Source organism: Oncorhynchus masou, chromosome 12 (assembly GCF_036934945.1).
Source record: "Oncorhynchus masou masou isolate Uvic2021 chromosome 12, UVic_Omas_1.1, whole genome shotgun sequence".
NCBI lineage: Eukaryota > Metazoa > Chordata > Actinopteri > Salmoniformes > Salmonidae > Oncorhynchus > Oncorhynchus masou.
The window spans coordinates 42,365,012-42,390,363 of NC_088223.1; the positions used below are offsets into that span (position 1 = coordinate 42,365,012).

The 25,352-nt window shown below is 42.9% G+C and overlaps 1 protein-coding gene across 2 annotated transcripts; it reads left to right on the plus strand.

The window, feature by feature from the left end:
* Window positions 1–1,088: 1,088 nt before the first annotated feature.
* chrna11 (cholinergic receptor, nicotinic, alpha 11) lies at window positions 1,089–23,511 on the plus strand. Of its 2 annotated transcripts, none has more exons than XM_064980632.1 (10): window positions 1,089–1,315; window positions 3,497–3,636; window positions 3,849–3,914; window positions 4,552–4,661; window positions 4,777–4,856; window positions 14,259–14,426; window positions 14,550–14,744; window positions 16,463–16,549; window positions 17,003–17,112; window positions 21,082–23,511. In XM_064980632.1, the coding sequence occupies exons 1-10, from the start codon at window positions 1,156–1,158 to the stop codon at window positions 21,808–21,810; spliced, it is 1,845 nt and encodes a 614-aa protein (XP_064836704.1). In that variant the 5' UTR covers window positions 1,089–1,155; the 3' UTR covers window positions 21,811–23,511. The 2 variants fall into 2 exon arrangements, with proteins under 2 accessions (XP_064836704.1, XP_064836705.1); XM_064980633.1 differs by having other exon boundaries at window positions 3,849–3,893.
* Window positions 23,512–25,352: the final 1,841 nt, after the last annotated feature.

Here is a 25,352-nt window from a genome sequence, read left to right on the forward strand (position 1 = left end):
GAAAGAGGGGTCTCAAAAGAGCATAGGAGGCTTAAAGGGTGTGTGTGTGTGTATATCTCAGTCATCAGATCTCAACCCAATTGAAACACTTACGGAAGATTCTGGAGGGGTGCCTGAGACAGCGTTTTCCACCACCAAAACACCAAATTACGCCCTATTATGTTGGTGTTTCCTTTATTTTGGCAGTTACCTGTATATCCTTGTTGTTTCATGCTTGGTGCAGTTTTCTTTACTTAACTGATACCGATGCTTTCCTCCCCCCATTCTACGGGCCATTCATCATTGTGTGCACCCATGCGTGAATATGTGCCTCTAGGGCACAGGAGAGGCCTGACAACTCCCCATAAGCCATGGATAGCGAAAGGCAGCAGAAGTAATAGGATATTCTATTCTACAGTCCCTATCTTTCTTTCCCCCTCGGTTTCTCTCCTCTTCCCTGCATCAGCACTACATGAGGACGTGTGAGGAGTGGAGTCCAACTATGCACATTACTGGGGCCCCCATGCAGAGCCCAGCACTTTCTCAATTATACAAGTCCATCCCTCCTGCTGATTCAACTCCCCCTGTCCCCCTCATTGACAGAGCTACTTCCCCACCATACCACACACAACCCAGCCAAATCACTCACCTATCTATCACCTCGCTCGCTCACTCACAGGCTAGTTCTCCTCTCCATCAGTTCTCTGCTCCAGTAGACTGTGTATATCACTGTGCAGCACAGACAAATCTGGAGATTGGACCCAAGAGGAATGTTTGTACACACACACGGAACTAATGGAATAGATACAAATATTCTGTAATGTTGTCAATTAAGATGTTGACACAAATCAATCAGGTCTGACTATTTTTCTCAAAAAGGGGCTCCCCCTCTCTTTTTCCACTCTTCCACATCCCTTATTTCCTCTCACGGTTTCCTTCTAGACTCCACCTCCCAGGGAAGCAGAAGGACACAGTAAGGGAGGGAGGATAAGGAGAGAGAGCAACAGAGAAAGAGAGAGAGGGGGGGCTGGCTTGTGTAGAATCAGTTGTTTTTAACCTCCACTCATTCACTGCATTTTTCCAGACGGCGTGTGCAAACTTACCTCACTGCCTGCCACCCATATCTCTGTCTTTCTCTCTCTGATTCAATTATTCATTCCTTCTGATGCTTTGTGGATGCAAATCAGGGATATTCCAGCCTCTGAATCCAACCCTCCTGTCCGTGCCTCTTCTCCTCTTATCCCTGTCTCAGCTGCACTCTTCTCCGATTCCTATCCATTAGAAATGTGGTGCTCTGTGGTTCTGGTTGTCTGTGGAATCTCTGCTTTGGTCCAGGGTAGGTCTGCCTCTCTATCTACTCTCTCTGACTACATTGAAAGATTAGAGTTACAAAGCCAGAGGGAAAGACTAGGAAAATATCACTGTAAAGGAGGAGAGGACGAATGAGAAGTGTCGGTGTATTTGTGTGTGAGTTTGTTGTGTTCGGTCAGTGTTTGTGCTCTTGTTTTATGTTTGTCTGCGTGTACATGACTACCTGTGTGCATAGTTAATACAGTAGTCTACATCTGTTATTCAGAGCCTGATGTGACGTGGTGCTCAATGTAAAATACATGTTTATCGCGGGGACAGACATAAAAAGAAAGAGTCGGTTTATAAATTGAGAGAGATGGGGATAAATGCTTTACTAGGGAAGGATTTTATGCTGCAATCGTAAATGTAAAAACCTTGATCCCTCACTCTCTCCCCTCTATTTTCTCCAAATCCCTGTTGACAGAAAGTGCAGTATTTATAGGATTGAACCAGCAGGGAACAGACAAGTGTCAGTGGTGTTCACGTCAATTTAATGGTATCATTTCAATTGAACACCATTATAGATCTGGTTCGATCTTGCTCCCTTGTTATGCTGTTATGGACATGTTTCTGTAGCAGAGAGAGTAGATGCGCTGTAAGCAGAGGAAGAGATAGGTTACTAAGGGAAATTAAAGGTATTACTACAGTATATCAGAGGCTGCTTACCCTGGAATTAGATAAAGAGACAGTGAACTTTCCTCTCAGTGCAAAATCGTAAATCATTTCCAGACCGCAACCTTTTGTAGAGATTCTTGATACTTTCCCGGTGATACCCGATTCTCCTTTGGCTATTGACACACAGTGGTAAAGGATAATAGCGACAGCTAGAAGTACACAGACCACTGAAAGCGCTCTTAACATCCGTTTGTACACCAAATGGATCTGAAATGACACACAACAGCAACACACATATCGGGAAAACATAACAGCTACGGTTATGGGCCTATGAGGTTAAAAGCTAATAGCAAATACAGCTGCCAAAACCATACACAACAGCTACAAGCTGACAAAAGATGCTAAGTCGACCTCAAAAAATATTTAATACCCACAGACTTGAGTTAGAAGCATACACAGCAGTAATACATCATAACGCACGTTCTAATGCAGTGCAAGATGGTGGTCCTACAGTAGTTGAATGCACAGGAGGCTGCTGAGGGGAGGACGGATCATAATAATGGCTGGAATGGAGTCAATGGAATCAAACTGATGGAAACCATGTTTGATGTGTTCGATACCATTCCATGAATTCCATTCCCACCATTACGTCCAGCTTGTCCTCCTAATTTGAGTAATAAAACAGAAACGCATCGAAGATATAATCGTCAGTAAAATTCTACATTTCTAAATGAGTCAAATCCTTAGCCTGCCTTATTTAATGATTCACACGACATAAATATTTAGTGCTTCAGGGGTTTTACACAAAACTGCTTTATTATTCATTAATTAGGTGTGCTTGCTGAAAGCAAAGCACAACTTAGAAACTGTTCATCCTTATTATTATTCTAATTCCTCTCCCATAAAAGCTACCAATACCAAAACAACTTTACAACGTGCAGGCTGACTGTCCACAGTGTGCTTGAAAGAAACTTGTTGATACTACCGATACTTTTCACACCACAACAACATTTGCATGAATCCCAATGCATTTCAATGGCCACAACGTAAAAGTTCACACTTTAAAATGTGCTGACCAGTCTGGAATGGTGTGCTTGTCAACAGCTTTTTGATACCATTTACACTTTTTGAACTATAACTGTTTCAAATGTGCATAAAAGCTCAATAAGCTTGAATGGGATGAATTTGGATACGCAACCGTTAAAGCTACCAACACCAAAACTACTTTATAGCATGCAGACTGGTCCTTGTACTGTTGCTCAAAAAAAAAAAATTCGATACTAATGAGACTTTTCCCACTACAACCATATTTGCATAAATCTAAATGCATTTCAGGAGCCATAGACTTGAATGGGAAAAATTCCGGTTCGCTACTACAGTAGTCTTCAACCGTTTAAGCTAGAAATGCCATTCAAACTTTAAAACGTGCAGACCAGTCTGGAATAGGTTACTTGTATACAGCTTTTTGATACCTTCTATTTCTGTCACCTCTCTTCTGAAATCCCCTGCTCTCCTTTTCCTTCCATCTCCCTCTCCTCCCTTCTTCTCTCAGTGTCGGTGCAGGGCCCTCACCAGAGGACCCTGTTGAAGAACCTACTGAAGGACTACAATCGTATGGAGAGGCCAGTGGGCAACGATTCACATTCCCTCACCGTCTTCTTCTCTATCAGTCTGATGCAGATCATGGATGTGGTATGGATCAATGTTCAGATTACATTTACGCTATTTTATCGGGTCTGCACCTTCGTCAATACCTGTGCCCACCTGCCTGTCTGTAAAAGTAAATCATCCACTGCACCTATTTATTTTTATTTTTTTATACACAATTCTTTAAGTTAAGTCTCTCAATATACACTGGGTCCTCAGAATAAGAATTTACTTTAAAAAAGGTTCACATCTTACAGGATGAGAAGAATCAGGTCGTCACCACCAACATCTGGCTTCGGATGGTAAGCACGGCACAGCTTCAAGTAAGAGTATACAGCTGTCGAAGTGAGAGTAAATGTATCTCAGGGGACCTTCTGTTATACACTGAGTGAACAAAACATTAAGGATACCTGCTCTTGACATGACACAGACTGACCAGGTGAATCCAGGTGAAATAAGGTGATCCCTTATTCATGTCACTTGTTAAATCAACTTCAATCAGTGTAGATGAAGGTGAGGAGAGGATTTTTAAGATTTGAGACATGGATTGTGTATGTGTCCATTCAGACGGTGATTGGGCAAGACACAAGTTTTAAGTGCCTTTGAACGTGGTATGGTAGTTAGTGCCAGGCATACCGGTTTGTATCAAGAACTGCAACGCTGCTGGGTTTTTCATGATCAACATTTTCCCATGAATATCAAGTGGTCCACCACCCAAAGGACGTCCAGCCAACTTGACACAATTGTGGGAAGCATTGGATTTAACATGGGGCAGCAGCCCTGTGGAATGCTTTCGACACCTTGTAGAGGCCATGCCCCAATGAATTGAGGTTGTTCTGAGGGCAAAAGTAGGGGGTGCAACTCAATATTAGGAAGGTGTCCTTAATGTTTTGTACACTCAGATTTCACGTTGAAATCAATTGCCTTGTCCAATATATCCAGTTTGAGTCTGTCTTCCAGAGCTGGTTTGATCATTATCTTCAGTGGAACCAATCTGAATACCCTGGAGTGAAAAACCTTCGGTTCACAACTGACCAGGTGTGGACGCCAGACATCCTCCTCTATAACAGGTAATACACCTATAGCCATATCACGTCGTCATGCATCACATTTACATGCATGCGTTTTCTGCTTTAAACACTACAGTTTAGAGTTCGATCCACCCTTTCCTTTCTCCTTTCTCAGTGCAGACGATGACTTTGACTCTACCTTTAAGACCAATGTGCTGGTTAACTCCAGTGGCTTCGCAGAGTATCTCCCTCCAGGTGAGTCTCTTTTTCTCTTTCCCACTCTGTTTTTATATATATAAGTCGGAAGTTTACATACACTTAGGTTGGAGTCATTAAAACTCGTTTTTCAACCACTCCACAAATTTCTTGTTAACAAACTTGTTAGACAACAACACAAGTAATTTGACCAACAATTGTTTACAGACAGATTCTTTCACTTCTAATTCACTGTATCACAATTTCAGTGGGTCAGAAGTTTACATACACTAAGTTGACTGTGCCTTTAAAAAGCTTGGAAAATTCCAGAAAATTATGGCATGGCTTTAAAAGCTTCTGATTCGCTAATTGACATAATTTGAGTCAATTGGAGGTGTACCTGCGGATGTATTTCAAGGCCTACCTTCAAACTCAGTGCCTCTTTCCTTGACATCATGGGGAAATCAAAAGAAATCACCCAAGACCTCAGAAAGAAAATTGTAGACCTCCACAAGTCTGGTTCATCCTTGGGAGCAATTTCCAAATGCCTAAAGGTACCACGTTCATCTGTACAAACAATAGTATGCAAGTATAAACACCATGGGATCATGCAGCCGTCATACCGCTCAGGAAGGACACGCATTCTGTCTCCTAGAGATGAACGTACTTTGGTGCGAAAAGGGCAAATCAGTCCCAGAACAACAGCAAAGGATCTTGTGAAGATGCTGGAGGAAACAGGTACAAAAGTATCCATATCCACAGTAAAACGAGTCCTATATCGGCATAACCTGAAATGCCGCTCGGCAAGGAAGAAGTCACTGCTCCAAAACCGCCATAAAAAAAGACACTGCACATGGGGACAAAGATGGTACTTTTTGGAGAAATGTCCTCTGGTCCGATGAAACAAAAATATAACTGTTTGGCCATAATGACCATCGTTGTGTTTAGAGAAAAAAGGGGGAGGCTTGCAAGCCGAAGAACACCATCCCAACCGTGAAGCACGGGGGTGGCAGCATCATGTTTTGGGGAAGCTTTGCTGCAAGAGGGACTGGTGCACTTCACAAAATAGATGGCATCATGAGGGGGGACAATTATGTGGACATATTGAAGCAACATCTCAAGACATCTGTCAGGAAGTTAAAGCTTGGTCGCAAATGGGTCTTCCAAATGGACAATGACCCCAAGCATACTTCCAAAGTTGTGGCAAAATGGCTTAATGACAACAAAGTCAAGGTAGGCCATCACAAAGCCCTGACCTCTATCCCATAGAACATTTGTGGGCAGAACTGAAAAAGCGTGTGCAAGCAAGGAGGCCTACAAACCTGACTCAATTACACCAGCTCTGTCAGGAGGAATGAGCCAAAATTCACCCAACTTATTGTGGGAAGCCTGTGGAAGGCTACCCAAAACGTTTCACCCAAGTTAAACATTTTAAAGGCAATGCTACCAAATACTAATTAATTGTATGTAAACTTCTGAACAACTGGGAATGTGATGAAAGAAATAGAAGCTGAAATAAATCATTCTCTCAATTATTATTCTGACATTTCACATTCTTCAAATAAAGTGGTGATCCTAACTGACCTAATACAGGGTATTTTTACTTGGATTAAACGTCAGGAATTGTGAAAAACTGAGTTTAAATGTATTTGGCTAAGGTGTTTGTGAAGTTCTGACTTCAACTCTGTATATATATATATATATATTTATAAATATATAAAATATATAAAAAAAATATATATATATATATAAAAAAATATATATATATATATATATATAAAAAATATATATATATATATATATATATATAAAAAAAATATATATATATATATATAAATATATAAAAAATATATATATATATATAGCTCAAAAAAATAAAGGAGACACTTAAACAACACAATGTAACTCCAAGTCAATCACACTTCTGTGAAATCAAACTGTCCACTTAGGAAGCAACACTGATTGACAATAAATTTCACATGCTGTTGTGCAAATGGAATAGACAACAGGTGGAAATTATAGGCAATTAGCAAGACACCCCCAATAAAGGAATGGTTCTGCAGGTGATAACCACAGACCACTTCTCAGTTCCTATGCTTCCTGGCTGATGTTTTGATCACTTTTGAATGCTGGCGGTGCTTTCACTCTAGTGGTAGCATGAGACAACCCACACAAGTGGCTCAGGTAGTGCAGCTCATCCAGGATGGAATATCAATGCGAGCTTTGGCAAGAAGGTTTGCTGTGTCTGTCAGCGTAGTGTCCAGAGCATGGAGGCGCTAGCAGGAGACAGGCCAGTACATCAGGAGACGTGGAGGAGGCCGCAGGAGGGCAACAACCCAGCAGCAGGACCGCTACCTCCGCCTTTGTGCAAGGAGGAGCAGGGGGAGCACTGCCAGAGCCCTGCAAAATAACCTCCAGCAGGCCACAAATGTGCATTTGTCTGCTCAAACGGTCAGAAACAGACTCCATGAGGGTGGTATGAGGGCCCGACGTCCACAGGTGGGGGTTGTCCTTACAGCCCAACCCCGTGCAGGACGTTTGGCATTTGCCAGAGAACACCAACATTGGCAAATTCGCCACTGGCGCCCCGTGGTCTATAAAAACGTGGTCAGATGAAGCAAATGCCAAACTACAGGAATGTTTTGCTATCACAGTCTGGAACATGTCCCCGGATTCTTCCGATGGCATTGAGGAGTACACCACATCAGTCACTGGCTTTATCAATAAGTGCATTGAGGACGTCGTCCCCACAGTGACTGTACGTACATACCACAACCAGAAGCCATGGATTACAGGCAACATTCGCAATGAGCTAAAGTGTAGAGCTGCCGCTTTCTAGGTGCGAGATTCTAACCCGGAAGCTTACAAGAAATCCTGCTATGCCCTGCGACGAACCATCAAACAGGGCTAAAATTGAATCATACTACACCGGCTCCGACGCTCAATTTATGTGGCAGGGCTTGCAAACTATTACAGACTACAAAGGGAAGCACAGCAACGAGCTGCCCAGTGACACGAGCCTACCAGACGAGCTAAACCATTTCTATGCTCGTTTCGAAGAAAGCAACACTGAGGCATGCATGAGAGCATCAGCTGTTCCGGATGACTGTGCGATCACACTCTCAGTTGCCAACATGAGTAAGACCTTTAAACAGGTCAACATACACAAGGCTGCGAGCCACACGGATTAGCAGGACGTGTGCTCCGGGCATGTGCTGACCATCTGGCAGTTGTCTTCACTGACATTTTCAACATGTCCTTGATTGAGTCTGTAATACCAACATGTTTCAAGCAGACCACCATAGTCCCTGTGCCAAAGAACACAAAGGCAGCCTGCCTAAATGACTACAGACCCCTAGCACTCACGTCCGTAGCCATGAAGTGCTTTGAAAGGTTGGTAATGGCTCACATCAACACCATCATCCCAGAAACCATTCCAATTTGCATACTACAAACAGATCCACAGATGATGCAATCTCTATTGCACTCCACACTGCCCTTTCCCACCTGGACAAAAGTAACACTTATGTGAGATGCTATTCATTGACAACAGCTTAGCGTTCAACACCATAGTACCTTCAAAGCTCATCACTAAGCTAAGGATCCTGGGACTAAACACCTCCCTCTGCAACTGGATCCTGGACTTACTGACGGGCCGCCCCCAGGTGGTGAGGGCAGGTAGCAACACATCTGCCACGCTGATCCTCAACACTGGAGCTCCCCAAGGATGTGTGCTCAGTCCCCTCCTGTACTCCCTGTTCACCCACGACTGCATGACCAGGCACGACTCCAACACCATCATTAAATTTGCAGATGACACAACAGTGGTAGGCCTGATCACCGACAATGACGAGACAGCCTATAGGGAGGCAGGTCAGAAACCTGGCCAGGTGGTGCCAGAATAACAACCCCCCTCAACGTAACCAAGACTAAGGAGATGAGTGTGGACTATAGGAAAAGGAGGACCGAGCACACCCCCATTCTCATCGACGGGGCTGTAGTGGAGCAGGTTGAGATCTTCAAGTTCCTCAAGGTCCACATCAACAACAAAGTAGAATGGTCCAAACATACCAAGACAGTTGTGAAGAGCCTATTTGTGAAGAGCCTATCCCCCCCCGTTTATCATATATGCATAGTCACTTTAACTATACATTCATGTACATACTACCTCAATTGGGCCGCGGCCAACCAGTGCTCCCGCACATTGGCTAACCGGACTATCTGCATTGTGTCCCGCCACCCGCCAACCCCTCTTTTACACTACTGCTACTCTCTGTTCATCATATATGCATAGTCACTTTAACCATATCTACATGTACATACCACCTTAATCAGCTGACTAACCGGTGTCTATGTAGCCTGGCTACTTTTATTGCCTCGCTTCTGTATATAGCCTGTCTTTTTACTGTTGTTTTATTTCTTTACTTACCTATTGTTCACCTAATACCTTTTTTTGCACTATTGGTTAGAGCCTGTAAGTAAGCATTTCACTGTAAGGTCTACTACAACTGTTGTATTTGGCGCACGTGACAAATAAACTTTGATTTGATGGCGGCCAGTCAGAAAGTCCAGGACCCAATTGCACAGGGCGGGGTTGAGACCTAGGGTGACCAGCTTGATTATGAGCTTGGAGGGTACTATGGTGTTGAATGTTGAGCTGTAGTCAATGAACAGCATTCTTACATAGGTATTCCTCTTGTCCAGATGGAATAGGGCAGTGTGCAGTGTGATGCCGATTGCATCGTCTGTGGACCTGTTGGGGCGGTATGCAAACTGAAGTGGGTCTAGGGTGGCCGGTCAGGTGGAGGTGATATGATCCTTGACTAGCCTCTCAAAGCACTTCATGATGACCGAAGTGAGTGCTATGGGGAGGTTGTCGTTTAGTTCAGTTATCTTTGCCTTCTTGGGTACAGGAACAATGGTGGCCATCTTGAAGCATGTGGGGACAGCAGACTGGGATAGGGAGCGATTGAATATGTCTGTAAACACACCAGCCAGCTGGTCTGCGCATGGTCTGAGGACACGGTTAGGGATGCTGTTTGGGCCAGCAGCCCTGCGAGGGTTAACACATTTAAATGTTTTACTCACGTTGGCCATGGAGGAGAGGGAGGGGGTGGGGTGCAGTACTTGTAAGCAGGCCGCGACGGTGGCACTGTATTATCCTCAAAGCGGGAAAAGCATGTGTTCAGTTTGTCTGGAAGCGTGACGTTAGTGTCCGTGACGTGGCTGGTTTTCTTTTTGTAGTCCGTGATTTCCTGTAGACCCCACCATATACGTCTTGTGTCTGAGCCGTTGAATTGCAACTCCACTTTGTCCCTGTACCGGCATTTTGCTTGTTTGATTGCCTTGCGGAGGGAATAACTACACTGTTTATATTCAGCCATATTCCCAGACCTCTTTCCATGGTGAAATGTGGTGGTTCGCACTTTCAGTTTTGCGCGAATGCCACCATCGATCCACGGTTTCTGGTTAGGGTAGGTTTTAATAGTCACAGTGGGTCCACATCTCCAATACACTTCTTTATAAACTCACTTACTGAGTCAGCATATAGATTGACGTTGTTCTCTGAGGCTGACTGGACTATATCCCAGTCCGCGTGATCAAAACAATCTTGAATCGTGGATTCCGATTGGTCAGACCAGCACTGAATGGTTCAAGTCACTGGTACATCCTGTTTGAGTTTCTGCCTATAAGACAGTAGAAGCAAGATGACGTAGTGGTGGGATTTGCGCAAGGCAGGGCATGTATCACGGAAGTTAGAGTAGCAGTGATCGAGTGCATTACCGCCGCGAGTAGAGCAATCAATATGCTGATAGAATTTAGGTAGCCAGGTTATCAAATTTGCTTTGTTAATATCCCCTACTACAATAAATACAATCTCAGGATATACGGTCTCCAGTTTACATAGAGTCCAGTGAAGTTCCTTGAGGGCCGTCTTGGTGTCTGCTTGAGGGGGAATGTACAAAGCTGTGACGATAACTGACGAGAATTCTCTTGGGAGGTAATATGGCCGGCATTTGATTGTAAGGAATTCTAGTTCGGATGAAAAGGACTTGAATTCCTGTATGTTGTTACGATTACACCATGAGACGTTAATTATGACGCATACACCCCCACCTTTCCTCTTCCCAGAGAGGTGTTAATTTTTGTTGGTGCGATGCATGGAGAAGCCCGGTGGCTGAACCGATTTCGACAACATATCTCGAGAGCCGGTGGGGGAAGTGTACATCTACGGAATCTGACCAGGGGCCGCTCTGTCTGCCCCTTTTGCGGTGCTGTTGTTTTGGGTCGGTTTCTGGGATTAGATCCATTGTCCTGGGTGGTGGTCAAACAGAGAGTCCGCTTCGGAAAAGTCGTATTCCTGATTGTAATGTTGATAAGTTGACATCGCTCTTATATCCAATAGTTCTTCCCAGCTCTATGTAATAAGACTTAAAATTTCCTGGAGTAACAATGTAAGAAATAATACATAAAAAAACAAAATACTGCATAGTTTCCTAAGGACTCGAAGAGAGGCGACCATCTCTGTTGGCGCCATCTTGCGGAGATGGCGCCGACATCACTGTATTTCACTGTAAGGTCTACCTACACCTGCTGTATTTGGCATGTGACAATTACAATTAGATTTGATTTGATTTAGTTGGAACAAAAACTTGCAGTACTCTAGTAACAGGGTTGCCTACCCCTGCACTATAAAGGAAATAGGCTGCCGTTTTGGACAAACACTAAGGGAAAGGAAGGAAATAGGTTTTTGAAGGCTGGGGTGATCCATCTTGTTTCCTGTGTAGAGATTGTTTTTCAAGGGATTCTCCAGAGTTTTAAGATATATTTTTCGACAAGTTGCAGTTTGAGGATATTTTGTGTCAAGGAATGTTGCTTGTCGAATCAGCTTTTAGAGTAACCTAATTGTTAGCTTAGTTGTGTTTTGGACTGTTCATTGTTGACAATTTCCTTGCCAATTGATTAACTGTTCAGCTGTGTTATGGCTTGGGGGTAGAAGCTATTAAGGAGCCTTTTGGACCTAGATGTGGTGCTACAGTACCACTTTCCGTGCGGTAGCATAGAGAACAGTCCATGACTTGGGTGGCTAGAGTCTTTGACAATTTTTAGGGCCTTCCTCTGACACCGCTTTGTATAGAGGTCCTGAATGGCAGGAAGCTTGGCCATACGCACTACCTTCTGTAGCGCCTTGCGGTCGGATGCCGAGCAGTTGCCACACCATTGCGGTGATGCGGTCGGATGCTGAACAGTTGCCATACCAAGCAGAGTATGCAATTGAGATTCTCCCAATGAGTACTGTATACTTCAGGAGAAAGGGGATATATTGGGAGGCACCCAGAGAGAGCCATATATATTGGTAGGCACCCAGAGAGTGCCATCTAACCACTAGGTTACCTGGGGCGACAGGTAGCCTAGTGGTTAGAGCATTGGGCCAGTAACCCAAAGGTTGCTGGATATAAAAATGTGTCATTCTGCCCCTGAACAAGACAGTTAACCCACTGTCCCCGGTAAGCCGTCATTGTCATTAAGAATTTGTTCTTAACTGACTTGCCTAGTTAAATTACATTTATTAAAAACATAGAAAGAGAAAATACTGATCTCTACCCTGGAGATGACATTATGTGTGATCCCCCCCCCCAAAAATAAATCTTGTATTAGACATTTTATGTTTATGTGATTACGTTTTATAATCAATACTGGATTTAATTTAGTATTGGTTTGATCGTCAACTTCTGGTTGCATTTTCGGAAAATCAGCTAACCCATTCAAATTGCTTTTCTAACCACCTGGTTGTCCCTTATTTGCATGTCTTGTGTCTCATAATTAATGTTTTTGAGTGCTGTTTGGCTACTATGGCATTGCGGTTTTGTGCTCTACTGGAAAACTCAATAGGGTTGATTTGTCATTTCAGTAATTGCTTTGCTTAAGTTTGCCAGCAATCTAAACCGTGTAGTACTTGGTGTGTCATCTCTGTGTTTCCCCCTGTGTGCATCAATAATGTAGTACTTTGTGTGTGTTTCTGTATAATGAAAATGTGGACTGCAGAGTAAAGATCAGTATCACTCTCTATATCGCACTATATCTCCGTTCTCCTGAAGTGTACTCATTGGGAGAATATCGCATCCTCTCTCCTCACCTAATTTTCAAATCCCATTGGATGAGAAAGCCAGAGGTCCCGCCCATCTGACCTTCTCCTCCAATTGGTTTTGAGAAGGAGGCGAGGAGAGAGGACCCGAGGAGTGTGCAATTCAGATTTTCCCCCTCACTACTTCCCAAAAATCTTAAAGTATTAGATTGGTGGAGAAAGTCTAGCGCCAGGACCGTCTCCTAAAGTTGATTCGGCTGCGGGATCGGGGCACCACCAGTACAGAGCTTGCTCAGGAATGGCAGCAGGGAGGTGTGAGTGCATCTGCATGCACAGTGAGGCAAAGTCTTTTGGAGGATGGCCTGGTGTCAAGAAGGGCAGCAAAGAAGTCACTTCTCTCCAGGAAAAACATCAGGGACAGACTGATATTCTGCAAAAAGGTACAGGGATTGGACTGCTGAGGACTGGGGTAAAGTCATTTTCTCTGATGAATCCCCTTTCCGATTGTTTGGGGCATCCGGAAAAAAGCTTGTTCGGAGAAGACAAGGTGAGCGCTACCATCAGAACTGTGTCATGCCAACAGTAAAGCATCCTGAGACCATTCATGTGTGGGGTTTCTTCTCAGCCAAGGGATTGGGCTCACTCACAATTGTGCCTAAGAACACAGCCATGAATAAAGAATGGTACCACCACATCCTCTGAGAGCAACTTCTCCCAACCATTCAGGAACTGTTTGGGGACTTTCCAGCATAATGGGGCACCTTGCCATAAGGCAAAAGTGATAACTAAGTGGCCGGGGAACAAAACATGGATATTTTGGGTCCATGGTCAGGAAACTCCCCAGACCTGAATCCCATTGAGAACTTGTGGTCAATCCTCAAGAGGCGGGTGGACAAACAAAAAACCCAAAATTCTGACAAACACCAAGCATTGATTATGCAAGAATGGGCTGCCATCAGTCAGGATGTGGGCCAGAAGTTAATTGACAGCATGCCAGGGTGGATTGCAGAGGTCTTGAAGAAGAAGGGTCAACACTGCAAATATTGACTATTTGCTTCATTTAATTGTCAATAAAAGCCTTTGGCACTTATGAAATGCTTGTAATTATACTTCAGTATTCCATAGTAACATCTGACAACAATATCTAAAGACACTGAAGAAGCAAACTTTGTGGAAATTAATATTTGTGTCATTCTCAAAACTTTTGGCCACGACTGTATATGCAAAGTACATATTTTCTTAAAGAGTACATGTGGACAAAAAGTCAAATGTCTCTCAATCTCTCTTCAAATCGCACTGTGCACAGGAAAGTGTCTATATTTCTTATACTTCACTCTTTGCCACCCTTTTAATCAATCTGTTTCCACGTCTGTTAGGGATTTTCATGAGCACATGTAACGTAGACGTACGTTGGTTCCCCTTCGACATCCAAAAGTGTGAGATGAAGTTTGGCTCGTGGACGTACGATGGCTGGCTGATGGACCTACAAATGAATGAGGCCGACATCTCCGGGTACATGTCCAACGGGGAGTGGGACCTAGTGGGTCAGTGGGGTTGGAATTGCCCTCCTAAATTTCTGTTATCAATTTCTCAACTTCATTGTCAACTCAACTTTTATATAAAAAAAAAATGTATTCTCTCCTTTACTCTTTTTTCTCTCTCTCAAGGAGTGCCAGGTACTCGTAGCGAGGTGTTCTATGACTGTTGTAAGGAGCCATACCCTGACGTGACGTTCGTTGTGACCATCCGCCGGCGCACTCTCTACTACGCTCTAAACTTGCTCATCCCCTGTGTGCTGCTATCCTCCATGACCCTGCTCATCTTCCTACTGCCTGCCGACTCTGGAGAGAAGATCTCTCTGGGTGAGCAGAGAGGAGAACATGATCCAAGAGTGATAGAATAGACAAAGCTTATTTTTCTAGAAGGAACACAGAGAGGAGAGGATGGTGGACAGCAGCAGGGAGAGGAGGAAATGCATTAGAGAGTATAGGGCGGAATAAGAAAAGGACGTGGGGGAAGTAGGGAGAGTAGATTGATTCTAGAAAAAAAACTAAAAAAGTGGAGGGAAACAAAGAAGACCTAGAAGAACTTGGGGATGTGAAACGTTTTAACCTAATTTGAGGATGCATTACGCTGCATTGTATTACACACCACAGCCAATTAACATATTGATGTAATTAAGCCCAGGAATTGATTAGGAAGTGAGAGCATACACACAGCCTTTTAGGAATTCAGCTTGACACCATGCTCGATGAACAGGTTTTAAGGAATTAAATGCCAAGATACAACATAGCCTGGTATCAGCCAGGCTGTACAACACAAGCTATGTACCGAATACCTATCGTAGTGTGGAGAGGCTGTTTTCTTAACTCTAAATCAAGTCTCATGATAAGGGTAGAAATGCTCCCAGTTTTGTGCTTTGGCACCGATTGGTTATTACCCCCCAAAAAATGACCCGAGGGGCATTGAAAACTCTTGCTATTTGGATTTGAAAACGAGCAGTTGTATAGCAAGGGGTCAGCGCTCACAACCTATTTGTGTGTGGGGGTGTTACAGCGAGAGAGTAGGAGTGGAACAAACCAGTGTAAAAGCACAGCAACCTTCATTATTGAGGCTCTATCTGCATCCCAAATGGCATCTCATTCCCTTTATAGTCTACTACTTTTGACCAGGGCTCTGGCCAAAAGAAGTGCACTGTATGGGGAATAGGGTGGCATTTGAAACGCATTGATTGTGCCAACAACATCAAAGGAGCCTCCCCAGCCGCTCAGGTAAGGAGGACTTGGGAGTTCGGTATCAACCAGGCTAGCCAAGATAAGCATATTGCTTAAATGAAAGCCACTGTCCATTTCTTACTGTGACATTCCTAAAAGTGATTTTCTGATTTCCTCTCAACCCTTGAAGGGACATTCGTTTTTTATCTATAGAGGGAACAGGACTGACTCACTTGACAGATGTTTGTTTTATCGGCTTGCTTCTGGACGGTACCAGTTATGCCAAGAAAGCACTTGTAAAATGTGGGTTTAAAAAAAAAGTGGGACAGAGGTAATGGGAGGAGATGAAGATTAAATCTGATGAATGAAGATGGAGAAGGGAGGGAGTTGGGGGGGGACAGAGACAGCTGGGGTAGATGGATTGCTAATATAGGGTAAGCATATGTGTGGGTTAGAAGTAAGGCTTTACTAAGGGCAATTGAAGAAGAGGAATGTAGTAAAGTAATTTCACTTTGGGTACATTACTCTGTCACACTTTGCAATTTGCATCAGATCGAACCAAATCGAATCATAGTCAATTGAAATGAATAACCATTGGCTTGATTGGTAGAGACCATAAAGTATTTGTCAAACGAGATGCCTATAAGAAAGTTTATCTTTACAAATGTGGATTTCTGTAGGCTTGTCCAGGATCAAAACTGATTGAGGCACTGATGTTAATAAATGTGTGAGAAGCGTGGGGAAGTAGTGTGTGTTATAGTTGTACTGAGTATTTCAAAACCCAAGAGCCTAGTCAGTTATGGAGATGGTGCTCAGCATCCACTCACTGTTTTATACATTTTTAATATCTTCCTCTCTCTTTTCAGGTATCACTGTGCTGCTCTCTCTCACTGTCTTCATGTTGCTGGTGGCAGAGATCATGCCAGCCACTTCAGATTCCATCCCTCTCATAGGTGTGTGTGTTCTTATATAATATAATAATAATAATAATATATCCCATTTAGCAGACGCTTTTGTCCAAAGCGACTTACAAGTCGGCTGGGGCCACTACTTTTACATATGGGTGGTCCCAGTGGGATATGCGTGTTAGAGTCTAGAATGTGTGTGTATGTGCACTTGAAATAATTGCCCCAAATGTTTGTCAGGCCCTGGTGATCTAACCATCTGGTTGTCCTTAAATGTAATTGGCTAAATAAATCTGAAAGATTCGCTGCTGGAAATTATGTACGGTGAGCTCCCTGTAGCCAGACAGATGGCTACTAAAACACAAATGCAGTCCACTGAAACCCAAGAAAAATGCCAAGTCATGATCAGCAAGAACCACTGTTAGCATTGTTATTACAAATGGCTTCCTCTCTCTACTCTAATTGTTTTGTCTCTTTCCTCCTTTTTTGCCCACCTTTCAGGACAGTACTTTGCCAGTACTATGATCATTGTTGGGATGTCAGTCATAGCTACAACGGTGGTGCTGCAGTATCATCACCATGACCCAAACGGAGGACAGATGCCCAAATGGGTAAGGCCAGAGCTCATGCAGTCTACTCCAGCCAAAGACAGTTACATTTTAGTCATTTAGCTGACGCTCTTATCCAGAAAAACTTACAGGAGCAATTAGGGTTAAGTGCCTTGCTCAAGGGCAAAGACAGATTTTTTTTTACCGAGCCGGCTCGGGGATTCGAACCAGAGACCTTTTGGTTACTGGCCCAACGCTCTTAACCGCTAGCCTACCACCAGTCATTACTAACTATTTAGCATTTCCCATTGGAAAACACGTCACGCTTCGCTCTATGCGCTCACCCACCAATCCCTCCATGGCTGGTCTCCTGGTATATCACAATGCTACAGTTTTTCCCATTACGGCTAATGCTAACAAGCCAATTATTTTTGTTTGCCATCCTCCTTTGGTATAGCCATTTCCTCTTTGCTGCAACTAGCAAAACACTTACGGTTCGTTCTTGAATTGCAGTAGCATTTTGGGCATGGCATTTTGGAATCTTTTTTCTAGATTTGTATTTTATTTCAAATGTATTTGGGTACATCTTCCCATTGTAAATCAACTAATGTGGTAGCTTAATGACTTTAAATAATTTGTACCACTATAATAACACTACCACCAGTAGGAGTAGTAACAACGATGATGTAACACCATTGACAAATTTGAGGTAATTGAGGATTTTCTTAAGTGGAGGCCATAGATGCTCAAATCCAAGGTCATTAACCCTTAAATGTTGTTACCAAAGTAATATGATTAATAATTTTGCTCACAATTTTTCTTCATTTAAATTGAGTAACACCAATGACGCTTTGTATTTAGACACACCAAATGATCAATGGAGTTCTCAAATGTAAGACATTAAAGGGAGGGAATGCTTAAGGTCCATTTATATCTTTGTAATGTTTTACAAGCAGGTAACATTGACATAACATTTTTAAACTTTACGTTTATTTACTTTCTAGCATTCTAAATAAATCGATAGATATCTCTAAATCTCAAAAACATGTCACTACAACTATACTCATCACGAGTGGGACAAGCCTATTTGCTTTAAACAATTTATAAACATACATTTTTATGCAGTATAAAGAACTTGCATTGTGGTTTATCATTGATAAACAGTTCAATTAAAAAACAGAATGATGTGATGTGCAACTTTTTGTCATTTTAAAGTTGTTTTTTTTTATGGTCGCAAAGGCGAAAGGCGCAAATGCCACCGCAAATCAAAAATTCCTGATGCAATACCTGCCGCCATGCTACCTTCTACCCCTTAATTGCTACCCTCTTTATCTGCCCTTCACGCCAACTGTAGTAGACTATTCTTTCAATGCCTCTTTCTATAGTTTTCTCCATCTTTTCATCCTCCAATCTCTAATTTTCACATCCCTCTGTATTTGTCCTTCTAAACTACTTATACTAACACATCACTATACATCTCCTCACTCCTTTGCAGTCTGTCAGATCAACAGCACCATACGTTTCGGTTGGACCCAATAATACATTGGGTCTGTAGGCTTGTGTCTGACGTAGTTTCTAGCCTTATCTCAGTCTCTCACTTTGTGCAATACCTTGAAGCTTTTCCAAATGCATCTCTCAGCTTCCCCTGTTTGGCAGATACGGCATTTACAGATTTATTGATGTCATCAACTCAGAGAATGGGTTTTAGTGAAGGAGAATGGATGGGTTGAAGATGCTTTATAGATTGGTGCAATCTGCAAGGTCTTCCCACTGATAAATGGCCCACTTTGGGTAGTCAGCTGGCCAATTAGCAACATAAATGATGGGGGTTCAGAGAAGGGCATCGAACGGCAATGTTAATAATGGCACAACAACAACAACAGACACTATAGAGGCCCACAGTGGAGGTGTCATAATACCCATAAAACCTAGCGGGCAAATGGGGAATTGGTTCCAATCATTTTTCCACCATTCATTTTTCCAATTGGGGATTATAGAAACACTTACCCTGGCGTTTTGATAATCATGTAAATCTCTCTCGGAGTTGACTTTTATCAATATATTCACGGCTCTATTTACTCACAGTTTCGAAAATGCTATTTAGCGTCAAAGTACAGTGCATTCGGAAAGTATTCAGACCACTTCACTTTTTCCACATTTTGTTACATTACAGACTTATTCTAAAATGGTCTAAAGTAAAAATGTTTCCTCATCAATCTACACACAATACCCCACAATGACAAAGTGAAAACCGTACTCTCAGACCATGAGAAACAAGATTCTCTGGTCTGATGAAACCAAAATGGAAGTCTTTTGCCTGAATGCTAATTTTTACATCTGGAGGAAACCTGGCACCATCCCTATGATGAAGCATGGTGGTGGCAGACTCATTCTGTGCAAATGTTTTTCCGCAGCAGGGACTGGGAGACTAGTCAGGTTTGAGGGAAAGATGAATCGCAATGTAGAGAGATCCTTGATGAAAACCTGCTCCAGAGCGCTCAGGACCTCAGATTGGGGTAAAGGTTCACAATCCAATATGACAACTACCCTAAGCACACAGCTAAGACAATGCAAGTGGCTTCAGGACAAGTCTCTGAATGTCCTTGAGTGGCCCAGCCACAGTCCGGACTTGAACCTGATCGAACATCTCTGGAGAGACCTGAAAAAAGCTGTGCAGCGACGCTCCCCATCCAACCTGACCGAGCTTGAGAGGATCTGCAGAGAAGAATAGGAGAAATTCCGACATACAGGTGTGCCAAGCTTGTAGCGTCATACCAAGGAAGACTTGGGCTGTTATCGCTGCCAAAGGTGCTTCAACAAAGTACTAAGTAAAGGGTCTGAATACATATATTTACCATTTTTTATGTCTACAATCCTGTTTTTACCTTGTCATTATGGGGTATTGTGTGTATACTGATTAAATTGTGTTTTTTCTCATAAATTTTAGAATAACGCTGTAACGTAACAAACTATGGAAAAAGTGAAGGGGTCTGAATACTTTCCAAATGCACTGTAGACATCATGCAATACTACAAATTCTAACAAGCTCCTGCACATCATCTCAATCTGACACCTGTGCTAACAGGTTTAAATTTAAAACTTGCACAAGACAATTCACAGAATTGTCCACTTAAAAAATGTAGCCAATTTAATCATTATTACATTTAGATAGTTAAACCAAGATAGCAGCGCAGACCAGAAGCAGTGGACTTGTGTGTGTTTGTGTCCTCAAAAGTTGCAGTGGGCAGATGATCTGCTGTAACTCATTCAGAACGAAGATCGGCATTTCATATTTTTTTCCTAGCCTCTCTCCACTTGTGGAAGTATTATATGCACATTGATAGCTTGCTAGAAAACGTCTTCACCAACTGATTTAACATGCGAGGAGAAATTGCTAGTGAAATGATCAAGCGATGAAGAGCAAGTGAATGGAGAGAATGACATGCCAAAGTATTACTTTGAAGTTTTGTGATTGGTTCACCCAAGTGAGCGTCGTCCCAAAGCTGGGACTTGTTTTTGTCTAGATATAAAAGGGATAAAAGACACCTAAGGGGGAGACAAATGCCGGTGTCTAACTTTAATTCCATGGTTAGAATTTAAATGAAGCTTTATATAAAGGTTTCCTGCCTTAGGTGATTTTCTCATTCTTGTGTTCATGAAAGTAGCGTTGAATACAAAAGGTCAAGTTGAACATACCAGCATCTGCACACACCACCCACTGTGTCAAGCTTTTACCAGCTGAAAGGTTTTCCCCTAGTGTATTGTCAAGTGCACTACCCTTTTTAGGTGTAGGTGTATTCCTCACTAGATGTGTTTACCTCCCTTGCTATGCATCTACACTGAGTGTACAAAACATTAAGAACACCTTCCTAATATAGAGTTGAAGTGGATTTAACAAGTGACATCAATACCGGATCATAGCTTTCACCTGGTTTGTCTGTCATGGAAAGAGCAGGTGTTCTCAATATTTTGTACACTCAGTGTATATTATAACATCCTACTCTGATTGATTCTCCTTTCTCTTCTTTTCAGGTTAATGTGGTCCTACTGCAGTGGGTAGCATGGTTCCTACGTATGAAGCGCCCAGGGGAGAGTGATGACCCAGAGCGACCACCCTGCGCCCCCCACCTACGGCGCTGCTCCTCAAGCTCCCAGAGCGGTAGCATCCCTAACCCTCCAGACCCCACACTCCACCAACTCCACCCCCAGAACCTGGTCCCTCTCCAGGCTGGCCCCCAGCACTTGGGTCATCCCCATCTTCACACCCAGTCCAGCGCCAACAATGGAAACCTGCTCTACATTGGCTTCCAGAATCTGGACGACCCCCCACTGCTCCCAGATCACATGCAGAATTACAGCATCTCGGCCGGGCCTCCTCGAGTAGCAGGCAGTCCCCCTCCCCATCTGCCCCCTCCATTCTGCAGCCCTCCGCCACCCCCCACCTCCAACGCGGACACTGTGGGCTGCCCTAGCACCATTTCCAGTGGCGGAGTCTTCGGAATGGGGGGTGGAGGACAGTACTCAGCAGGGCGTATAGGCGACCCCCAGCTTCAGGCTATTCTGGAGGAAGTGCGTTACATGGCGGACCGCTTCCGTGAGCAGGATGAGACAGAGAGCGTGGCCGACCAGTGGAAGTTTGCGGCAGCAGTCATCGACCGGCTCTGCCTGGTGGCCTTCAGTGTGTTCAACATCATCTGCACCATCGCCATCCTCATGTCCGCTCCCAACTTTGTGGAGGCCGCCTCCAAGGACTTCTTCTGAGGAAGAAGAGGATGGGGCAGAGGAGGAGGAGATATTAAGAGTGAGAGGAGAAGTAGGGGAGAAAGAGCAGGATGTGGAATGATTTGGTGCTCAGTGTAGGAGGGCTATTGTCGGGGACAACAGGCCCTCGTGTCAAGATGAGGGGGGTTCTTTGGAGATGTCTACAGTACATCTCAAGATGGTCTATTGAAGTCTATCAAGGACCTCTGATGAAATGGAACAGGATGGGGAGGGATGAGTTTATGGGGGAAGAATCAAAAAATGCATGGTTCAAGGACTGTAGAGGGTGAAGTCAATTGTATTGAACTATAAGGCTTTCTCAAAGACCTATAAGAAGTGAAGGTGAGCAGGATGGGCAATAAGAAAAGTGGAATATGGGATAATTCAACCTGAGATTGAACCTACAGAGAGTGACAGAGAGGAACATACAGATATATAGGGCTGTTTGATTTACTGGCAGAGAGAAGATAACCCTTCACTCTCAAGTCCCAGAAAAGGCAAAGAAAGATGGCATCATTTACTGAAAGGGGGGACCGGGAAGGAGGGGGAGAGACTGACTTTTATAAGGAGAGACAACAAGGAATGAGTGTGTGAACAGACAGAGGTATTCTATGGTGACAGCGAAGGAGGGAAGGTCCAACAAACTAAACTGGGCAGTGTTAATGTGAACACTTAGATCTCCAGGATAAAACAGAAGAACACATCAGATGAGAATAAAATTAATCTCATCTTTCATTGTCTCATTTGTTTCATGGGCATCAAATTGCAAGGTCTTAAATAACATGGGGTATTTTTTGATCGATTGAAGCACTAAATGAAGTCCCACTTCCTTCTCCAGGCCTGATCTGTCAGTGGGTTGCCAGTGTCTACCAATCTCCTTCAGTGTGCAGCACTGCTTGTGATTGGGCAACTGCATTAGTGCGTAATCGTCAGTGTAATTGTCAGTAATTGTGTTACAGTGGAGGGTTGATCCAATAATGACCCATCAAAAAGTCACTTAATAGAATTTGGCAGGTCCTAATAGAGAAGGCTCATCTCATTGGCTCCAAAGTGAAAGCTTAAAAGGAAAATACCACTCAAAAACTTTAAAGTGGTCTTTTGGTATTATCTTTAATTAGTCTACTGTTGACATATGCAAAACATTTGAGACTGTCAGCAGTCAAGTTTTGAAGATATAGGATTTTCAAGAAGGATTTTCATCATGATGTGGCAAGTGATACTTTGCTTCTTGAAAGTCCAATATGTTGAAAAGTCGACTGCTGACATGCAAAAACATTTGTTGCTGTATTAACAGTAGACTAATGAAAACAATACCATAATATAGTTTGAGTATTTTTCCTATAATATACTGTATATGAGGAACGTGAAGGAAAGTGAGCCTCAAACCTCAAGATGAACACATAAATGACTTGATTTAAATTACACAATTGTCATTTTTATATTACACAATATGGTTGATCATTTATAGGAGTTAAACATTTTCAATATTAATTATTTCCAAATTCAACGTATAGCTACTAAAATATATTTCCTACAGTTATTTTTAAGACCACAGAGAGCTCCTGGAAGATCTCACATCTCTCGCTCCATCTCTTTCTCTCTATAAACTGACAGATCTCCTCCCTTCAGGGAAAACTTCAAGTTGGGAGTAGGCGGACTGACTTTCTCTGGCACAAACACAAGTATAGAAATATTTCTCATCCCCAAATAAAATAACTTTTTTGTAAAAAATGTTTTACTATCCTTGCCTTCCTTTCCTCAATGGACACCGGTGCTGTAATACATAAGAGAAAAATTACAGAGGGGCAGAGAAAGTGCTGACACGCAGCGGACAGGGTTTTAATTGATCACGTCCAGGAAGAGAGGGAAGGGAAGGAGAGTTAACGGAGGAGAGAGGCCATGCTCGGTAATTCTGAATTTATGAGAGAGGACCAGGGGGATAGCCGCTCGACAAAGCATAACACAGTCACACAATACACTAGTGTTTTCCAACCCTGGTCCCCCCCCCTCCAACAGTACAAATGTTTATTGTAACCCAGGGCAAACACACCTGATTCAACTTGTCAACTAATCATCAAGCCCTCAATGAGTTGAATGAGGTGTGTTTGTCAAGGGCAACAATGAAACTGTGTAGTGTTGGGGGGACTCGAGGACCAGGGTTGGGAAACACTGCAATACACCACAATGCAAAATGTGTGGTATATTACAGTGCGGGTCACCAAAGCGTTATTTTGGGGTCGCCTAATGCCAAACAGTGTAAACTTAAAACGACTAAAACCAGATAAAGTATGTAAAGAACATAAGGGACGTATATATTTTTTATAATATAAACTTTGAGAATTAATAAATCACCCAAATAAAAGCTAGACAGTCAGGAAGATTTGAAAATTTCAAAACCAATTAATTTAGCAGTATTCATTTTGTTATTGTTTGAGCAAAAGAACAGCATTATCCATGTCAAAAATACATTTCGTTGCAGGACATTATACTGAACAAAAATGTAAACATCATGCAACAAAATGTCAATGATTTTACTGAATTACAGTTCTTTTAAGGACATCAGTCAATTTAAATAAATACATTAGGTCCCCAATCTATGGATTTCACATGACTGGGCAACGGCACAGCCATGGGTGGGATGGCATAGGCCCACCCAATCAGAATGAGTTTTTCCCCACAAAAGGGCTTTAATACAGACAGAAATACTCCTCAGTTTCATCAGCTGTCCAGCTGGCTGGTCTCAGATGATCCCACAGGTGAAGAAGCTGGATGTGGAGGTCCTGGGCGGGCATGGTTACACGTGGTCTGCGGTTGTGAGGCCGTTCTGCCAAATTCTCAAAAACAATGTTGGAGGTGGCTTATGTTAGAGAAAATCTAATTAAATTCTCTGGCAACAGCTCTGGTGAATATATCCTGCTGTCAGCATGCCAATTGCACGCTCCCTCAAAACTTGAAGAATCTGTGGCATGGTGAGTGGCCTTTTATTTCCCCAGCACAAGGTGCACCTGTTCAATCAGCTTCTTGATATTCCACACCTGTCAGGTGGATGGATTATCTTTGGGAAAAGAGAAATGCTCACAAAAAGGGATGTAAAAACAGTTGACTATGGAACATTTCCGGGGTCTTTTATTTCAGCTCATGAAACATGGGACCAACACGTTACATGTTACATTTTTATTTTTGTTCAGTATATACAGTTGAGGCCGAAAGTTTTGAGAATGACACAAATATTAATTTCCACAAAGTTTGCTGCTTCAGTGTCTAGATATTTTTGTCAGATGTTACTATGGAATACTGAAGTACAGTGGGGCAAAAAAGTATTTAGTCAGCCACCAATTGTGCAAGTTCTCCTACTTAAAGATGAGAGGCCTGTAATTTTCATCATAGGTACACTTCAAATATGACAGACAAAATTAGAAAACAAATCCACATAATCATATTGTAGGATTTTTAATGAATTTATTTGCAAATTATGGTGGAAAATAAGTATTTGGTCATCTACAAACAAGCAAGATTTCTGGCTCTCACAGACCTGTAACTTC

What these genes read in the sequence shown, in the direction of transcription:
- chrna11 (XM_064980632.1), top strand. Translation starts at nt 1,156, where the DNA reads ATGCAAATCAGGGATATTCCAGCCTCTGAATCCAACCCTCCTGTCCGT. An exon ending in AATCTCTGCTTTGGTCCAGG is followed by an intron (nt 1,316 to 3,496) that starts GTAGGTCTGCCT and finishes TTCTTCTCTCAG; the next exon opens with TGTCGGTGCAGGGCCCTCAC. An exon ending in AGATTCCATCCCTCTCATAG is followed by an intron (nt 16,550 to 17,002) that starts GTGTGTGTGTTC and finishes CCCACCTTTCAG; the next exon opens with GACAGTACTTTGCCAGTACT.